At 42.6% G+C, this 7,605-nt stretch overlaps 1 protein-coding gene across 3 annotated transcripts in view; it reads left to right on the forward strand.

The window, feature by feature from the left end:
* jag2b (jagged canonical Notch ligand 2b) overlaps positions 1-6,866 on the forward strand; it is a 56,421-nt gene extending 49,555 nt beyond the window's left edge. For all 3 annotated transcript variants that reach the window (XM_086018530.1, XM_086018532.1, XM_086018531.1), the window contains 6 exons: positions 804-917; positions 1,031-1,146; positions 2,010-2,258; positions 2,349-2,480; positions 3,055-3,205; positions 4,145-6,866. In XM_086018530.1, coding sequence (XP_085874656.1) covers positions 804-917; positions 1,031-1,146; positions 2,010-2,258; positions 2,349-2,480; positions 3,055-3,205; positions 4,145-4,689 — 1,307 coding nt within the window. In that variant the 3' untranslated portion in view covers positions 4,690-6,866. The remainder of the gene's footprint in view (positions 1-803; positions 918-1,030; positions 1,147-2,009; positions 2,259-2,348; positions 2,481-3,054; positions 3,206-4,144) is intronic.
* Positions 6,867-7,605: the final 739 nt, after the last annotated feature.

The raw sequence follows: 7,605 nt of genomic DNA on the forward strand, positions 1-7,605 counted from the left end.
AAAAACACACCTCGTTCCGCTTTCCAAAGGGTGCAAGTTCCTCCGGTCTAAGCCTAAATCCAACGTGGCCATCGCCACTGCCACTCAGTCGTCCTTTCAGCTTACTGCGTGTCAAAAAGTTCAACCAAAACGTTTCCGGCAGCGAGAGCGGTTTAAATAGGCGCAGGCGCCACTCAGTGGACAATTAACCAGGAAGCGATAACCCGACGTAACAGTGTAAACGGAAAAAAATACGCAAAATAACGCTGACGTTTAAAGTAGAAATGGACGGAGCGATATTTTGTTGACACGGAAGTCGCTACAGCTTCTTCTTCTACGACTTTCAGTATATAAACTAATTCATTTTGATCAAAAGTGTGATGCATTAACACGCAAATCCGAATCGGATCAATATTTTTAGTGTCCATGACAACAGTGCATCCGATCATAATTTTAATCCGAACCCCGATCGGAGTAAAGAAATTGTGTCCATGTAAACGTAGCCGCTGACTGGTATTTGGAAATTATTCACGATTCCGTCAGCCTTGATTTCCATCGGAAAAAGAATAGCCTCAAAGCATGACACGGGCCACCGCCACGCTTCACTGTGGCTACGGAAATAAGTCAATTCAAATAAATCCCCCTCCGGCTCACATTCTCCACATTTTGATTCTTGGATACAGGGATTGCCTTTACCTCACTATAGCTATCAAGATTTTACATTCTAAATGTTGCTTTCGAACAAGAATCGAGAGGTCGGTTTGCTTTGTATCCTTGTTGCGTCCGGGTCATATATCTAATTGATTCCATTCTTTGTCCGTCAGATATCAATGAGTGCCAGTCTTCACCGTGTGCCTACGGCGCAACTTGTGTGGATGAGATCAACGGTTATCGCTGCATTTGTCCACTCGGTCGAACAGGAATCCGATGTCAAGAATGTAAACAATTTTTCCCTCCCTTGAAGAAATATTTGCCGCTATATTGACTCGCTATCTCTTATTCATGCATCCGGGATGTTCACCATGTCCATTTCCTGTATGTGTGTGTAAAGTCATAGGTATCGGGAAGTCATGTCACTACGCGGGGCTTCAGTTTCCTCACGGCAGCCGATGGGAGGAGGAGTGCAACAGCTGCTACTGCGGCAACGGCAAAGTGGACTGCACAAAGGTGACGTTTATTTTGACGGTGCTGTTTTCAGCATATTCGCCATCTGTCAAGTCAGTTGGTTCGATCCAACAAGTGAGGTTTAATATGCCATCCCCAAAAAGCAAATTCAAAATAGAATCCACTTAGCGAAACGATTCACAAAAAGTGGATATACAAGGTCATTATGTACCTTTTGTCATCAAGGGGAAAAATATTTTGTTTTGCATGTTACTGTATGTGGTTGGCATAAATAAATTAACAAAACCGGTTTTTTTTGGTTTTTTTTCATGTGTAAATATATTTGTGGTCAAAATAATTGACATTGGATAATTTCCCGTGGCACACTAATGTGAATCGCTGGTATATAGGACAAGTGCATTGCAGTGAATTGATGTAATTAACTCATCCACTGCCAGACATTTTCAGACCCTCTTTTACCTTAACGTTTGAAAAAATATACATATAAATAAATTCCTGGGATTGAATGGCAGGGACTCTGAAAAGACGAGTAAATTCGTCAATGGCAGTGAACGAGTTAATTAATTTTCCAATTTCATGGAAAAATATCTGCTGTTAGTGCTCATATTGAGGAAGTCCATACTACCCCCAAAACTGCCAATTGCAAAAGCCGCATGAACCAAGTCTTCCCCGGGGACCGGTCTTAAGTGTCTTGATATACTGTATTTGACGGAGCCACTGCCATAGCTGACATTCATACTACTGGCGGACATGACAACATTGCGTAATTGAAAACAAAGCGCCATAATCTCTCCCAGTTTCAGTGCCTGTCAGTTTAATCAATGACCAGGTGTTGCTTTGATCCTCACCCACGTTCAGCATGCAGGCTATTTGACCCAAATGCCCGTTGCACCCTCTGACCGCAGGTTCAGTGCGGTCGACGGCCGTGCCGCCTCCAGGTCTCAGAGCGGGACTCGAGCAGTCAGCCCTGCCCCGCTGGACGTGAATGTGAAGCGCACAGATACCTGACGTGTTTTTCAGCCCCTTGCCATCAGTGGGGGGTTTGCTCTCAAGCACTCACGCAAACGAGCACCAAATGCCAGCCAAACAGCGGGCACCTGGACAACAACTGTGGCCACATGACACTGCGTTTCAACAAAGACAAAGTCCCACTGGTGAGTCCCGTTTGTGATTTGTTGACATGGGATTTCCGGGCAGGCTTTTCGTATTATTGCCCATCACTGCGACTTAATGTTTGCTCTCAGGGAACAACAGTGGAGAACATCTGCTTTGAGCTACGGTATCTTCCTGCCACGCGAACTTTGGCAAAAGAGCACTCTCTCCTCCTGCTTTGTGACCTGTCTCACTCCAGTCAGGACGCTGTGGAAGTGGCCTTAGTAAGTCAATGAATCCTAGTCACTGGTAACCATGGAAACTGTTTTTGTCGTCTTTAGCTCACCTTGCCGTATCACTGAAAAAGCATTTTCAGCATGTTTTCTAGACCATGTGCTTGTGATTTCTTTTTCAGAATTTAAAACAGTTCTCAGGTCTGTCGGTCAACAATGCCCAAAAATGAAGAATTTCACTACACTACACTCATTATCTAAAAAAAACTATATATGGATGATTATATATTAACTATGACTATATGTACTATATAGTATTCGGTCGGCAGCCATCCACAAACGCAATACGCAATGATGTTTGGCGCAAAAGCATCATTTGATCTACACATTCAAAATGTGCTATGCATCTGGAATGAAAAAACATTTCAAAACATCATTTTCTAGATGAATTCAATCAGTTTGAGTTTCAATCCCTTTTCATGACTGATAAAAGGCTGGATTATAAAAAGAAACTGCGTTTTAGTTTTCTTGAGTATTTCGTTGAAACGACCATTGTGACATTAGATCTTAGGAGTGCAACTTTTGGGACTGACAAGTCTTGCATCTTCTCTTACTTGGTCGTCAGTCTTTCCAGCCCGAGGATCTCACAGACAACAACCTGATACAGGAGACGGCCAACGCCATCGCGGGCGCCTTGTCCAAGAGGAACAACAGCAGCATCATGTTGGCGGTCATTGATGTCAAAGTGGAAACACAAGTCGCATCCCGCTCAGTGGGTGAGTAGTGAGTAAGAATGGCACGAAAGGGCTTTTGAACCACATTTATTTATCAGTGACTTTGAGAAGTCAACCCACAAAAATTCTTTGCAATAATATGTTCTATACGCCTTCACTAGTCTAAACATCACAGTCAGATTCATATTGCGTCTGTGCAATATGAGTTGGGCAGCAAAATCCACCCGTTTTTAGCTATCTGAGGGGGGCGGCCATTTTGTCAATTTCTGTCGACTGAAAATGACAGCGCAGGGCTCAGGTAACGACCAATCACAGCTCACCTGTTTTCTAAAGCTAAGCCATGATTGGTTGTTATCTGAGCCCTGAGCAACTGTGATGTCATTTTCAGTCGACAGCAAGTTGCAAAATGGCTGCCCGTGAGATGTACAAAAACAGGTTCATTTTAGTGCTTAAAGTGGGAAGTCAACCCAAACATATATATTTTTTTAAGAATATGTTCTCTGCAGGCCCACTAGTTGAAACACGGCATTCTGATTAATATTGCGTTGGTGGAGTTTGAGTTAATGAACAAAATCCACCCGGTTTTTAGCCATCTCAGGGGGCGGCCATTTTGTCACTTCCGTCGACTCAAAATGACATCACAGCTGCTCAGAGCTCAGGTAACTACCAATCACGACTCAGCTTAAAAAAAAACAGGTGAGCCGTGATTGGTCATTACCTGAGTGATGTCATTTTCAGTCGACGGAAGTGACAAAATGGCCGCCCCAGAGTTGGCTAGAAATGGGTAGATTAACTTTAATTCCACAAACCCAGCATTTATCAGAATGGCTTGTTTCAACTAGCGGGCCTGCATAGAATATATTCTTGAAAAAAAATATGTTTGGGTTGATTTCCGCTTCAACTCACACAGTATTCCACAAACGCAACTGTCACAGTGACTCTTTTATGTAAGTTGACTGAACCCTCTGTCCGCGCCAACAGACTACCTGGTACCTCTGCTCTGCATCATCTTCGGTTTGCTCTGCCTCTTCTGCATCATCGTTTGTGTCTGGTGGACTCGCAAACGGAGAAAAGAGCGCGAAAGGAACTTGCGCTTAGCGGCCGACGACAGCGTCAACAACCGCTGGGAGCCACTTGGGCTGTTGGCGGGACGGCAGCAGCAGCAGCAGCAGCAGCAGCAGCAGCTGCTGAAAGAGAGCAACAGGGAGGCCGAGCAGGAGCGCAAAAAGCTCATGGGACCCTCCTATCGGACGTGCGATGAAGGGGAGGAGGACGAGGAGGAGACGGAAGGCGAGCTGGAGCTGGAGGAAGAGTTGTGCGGAGCCGAGGCGGGAAAGCAGCCGGTTTGTAAGTACTCAAAGACTGCAGTGCAGTCGAGCGGGGGGCTGATATGCACCACGCACACTTCAAGTCCGCCCCTCAAGGCGCCCCACCGGACCCCAGGCTACAACCCCAAAGACAACCGCTGGAAAAATGTCAGCGCCATCATGACTGGCCAGAAAGACGTCAGAGACCATTGTGTATAAGACATTTCAACAATAGACTCGTTAAGTGGAAGCGAGAAGCTGCGAGGCAGCTTTTTTTTTTTTTTTTTTTTTTTTCTTTTTTTCTGGGACTGACTACCTTTGGGAAGAAAAAGGCTTTGTGTTTCAATAAGCCATTATTTGCTTTGTGATCATCATACTGTATTTGTCAGTCACCTGACATTGTGTTTTGATTTAAGGCAGCACAGTGGACACTCTTATTTTTGTTTTTTGTTTTTTTTGTTTTGTTTTTGTTCTGCTTCAGTTTCCTCTTTTTCTTTCACGATCTGCCGAAACTGAAACGGAACCGTTTTCAGGAGGTAAAAGAAGCCTGCTGCAATTTTTGTTGATCAAATCGAATTTACCATTTAAGAAACAAAATCAGTATCATTTGCTTATTTTACAGACTGTTACGGCTTTGAATAGTCTGCAGGCCTCTATGATGGGGTGCGGACGGATACAAATTTAAAAGGGCCCGGAAGGGTTTGATTGGGTTGTTGTTATCCTAACAACAGAGGAAATCCCTCCCTCGTTTTTACCCTCAAATCCGCCTGAGGCCGTCTCACACGCCAGCCTTACCAAATCACTTGGCTTGGGGGGGGGGAGGGGGGGAAGGGGGGCGGGAGACAGAATCCCCAGTGCCTATTATGTGGCCTTCAATAATGTTGTCCTGTCTCTCAATTATCTTGGCTGAAAGCTCTGTTTGAGAATTTCTTTTGCAGTATTTGAGTTGGTAGCAAGTGCCTTTCTCAGAGCCCGTCCGAGGTTCCCAAGTCGCGCTGCCCAGTTTGACCTCCTTGTTTCCAAATCTCAAATGTCTACGTGTGCATTTAAAGAGTTCCATTTCACAGCAACGCCATTCAAGGTATTTGATCCAAACAGAAATGATAACTCTGTACATATGTGTAAATACAAAAAAAAAAAAGGAGTCGCTGTGTATATTTGAAATAAGTAACTTAAGACAAGTCACACATTTTTATTATTATTATTATTATTGTTATGATTAATATTATTTTTATTTTATTTTTTACAACGCCATTCCTTTTATTTATGCCAGTCAAAATAGGCGGGTTTTATAATATGTCATATCCGAGTCACACAGTCAAGAACCTTTACAATGAGGTACCAGTGACGAAGGACTTTTTGAAGGGGTTACAAATGGTTTGTTGCCGGGAACTTTACTTTTGACGTTACGTTTTCATCCTGATTTTTAATTCGCTAACTTAAATTGGTGATGAATTTGCTACTATATAGCGATTTATGTTGAGTCACGGGCCAAATCATTGCATTTTGTCAACTCGGAAAGTCCCAATCTGTGCTGTATTTTACTTGGTCAAATAACCAATGTTAATTTATTCCAATTCACGATTTAAAGTGGAATCTGTTTTTTTTTTTATTATTATTATTATTATTATTTTTTTTTTTTTTGGTCATATTTTTTAAAATATTTTTTTCCTGTCAGGATTTGGCCCAACATAGCAGCCTTAAAGTGGTCTACCAGTGCAACACGAACCATTTCTAAGCCCATCATAAACCTGTTTTGTTTCAGGTGCCTTAATGTATTGAGTGATGCATTATTTGTGTAATCAGTTGTCATCATTTTATGTTTTTGTTTTGTTTTCACAAGTTACTCTTCGAAACATTGTGTGTTGTATTGTGGCGTGTTTTATTCGCCTTTTGTAAAGTGCTTTCCTTGTCTCACTTTTCTTTCATGGAGATTTCTGGCTAATATAATGACAGAATTGAAAAGGAAGAAGGCGAAACTGGGAGGGGAGGGGTGGGGGGGTGAAACTATCCACGATGGCTCTTTTAAGTGTCATGGATGTGGATGGCAGTAGGTCAAATGTGGACAAAACGCATTATCTTCATCTTTGGTTTCAAGGCTTTAATGAAGGGAACAATGTTTGCATGTGCTACCTTGCAAGTGTGTTTGTTTCAGTTACCAACTCAGTCCAAAAAATGGCTCATATCATCTAAGACCATGATGTTTTCTGTTAATGGGACACAGCAAAAATAAAGAATTCAAGCGGCATCACTGCTGGTGTAAAAACTGAATATGCATATTTTTCATACATTGTGGGTTTTTTTTTCCCCCGTATCATTTTGTACAAAGGAAAGATTTTCATTCTTCTAGTGACTGTTTAATGGGGAGTTATTAAAGCTGTTTTGACACGTTTTGATCACGCTTGTAATATTTGCCTTTCTGCAGACTAAACAAAAATGAGCAAAGACGGCTGTTTAGTGAGAGACTGACCAAACGTCATCGAAAACTGACAGGAACTTTGAGAAAAATGACCTTTTGTCTGTTTCACGTGGCCTAATTTTCCTCAGGCGTCTTTTCTTAAAGTGGAAGTCAACTCAAATATATTTCTTTCAAGAGTATGTTTTATGTAGGCCCACTACATGAAACAAGGCATTCTGACAAATATTGCGTTTGTGGAATAAAAGTTAATCCCCCCCGTTTTTTTAGCCATCTCTGAGGGCGGACATTTTGTCACTTCTGTCAACTGAAAATGACATCAAAGTGTCTCAGGGCTCAGGTAACGGCCAATCACAGCTCACCTGTTTTCTGAAGCTGAGCCCTGAGACACTGTGATGTCATTTTCAGTCGACAGAAGTGACAAAATGGCCGCCCCCTGAGCTGGCTAAAAGCGGGTGGATTTTACTGCTTAACTCATATTCCACAAATGTAATATTAATCCGAATGCCTTGTCTCAACTCGTGGGCCTGCACAGAACATATTCTGGAAAAAAAAATGTTTGGGTTGACTTCCACTTGAAGTTTTCAAAACCAGCTAAAGTAGTACTCAGAAGAGGGTAAAACTTCGCGGAGGTTTCGCCACAGTATGAATTTTGACATTAACAAGGCTGTAGAGATCTTTGAATGGCCTTCATTGCGAAGCCACACCCACTTGTATCT

Source organism: Filicampus tigris, chromosome 20 (assembly GCF_054856515.1).
Source record: "Filicampus tigris isolate MCC_2025a chromosome 20, RoL_Ftig_1.0, whole genome shotgun sequence".
Taxonomy (NCBI): Eukaryota; Metazoa; Chordata; class Actinopteri; order Syngnathiformes; family Syngnathidae; genus Filicampus; species Filicampus tigris.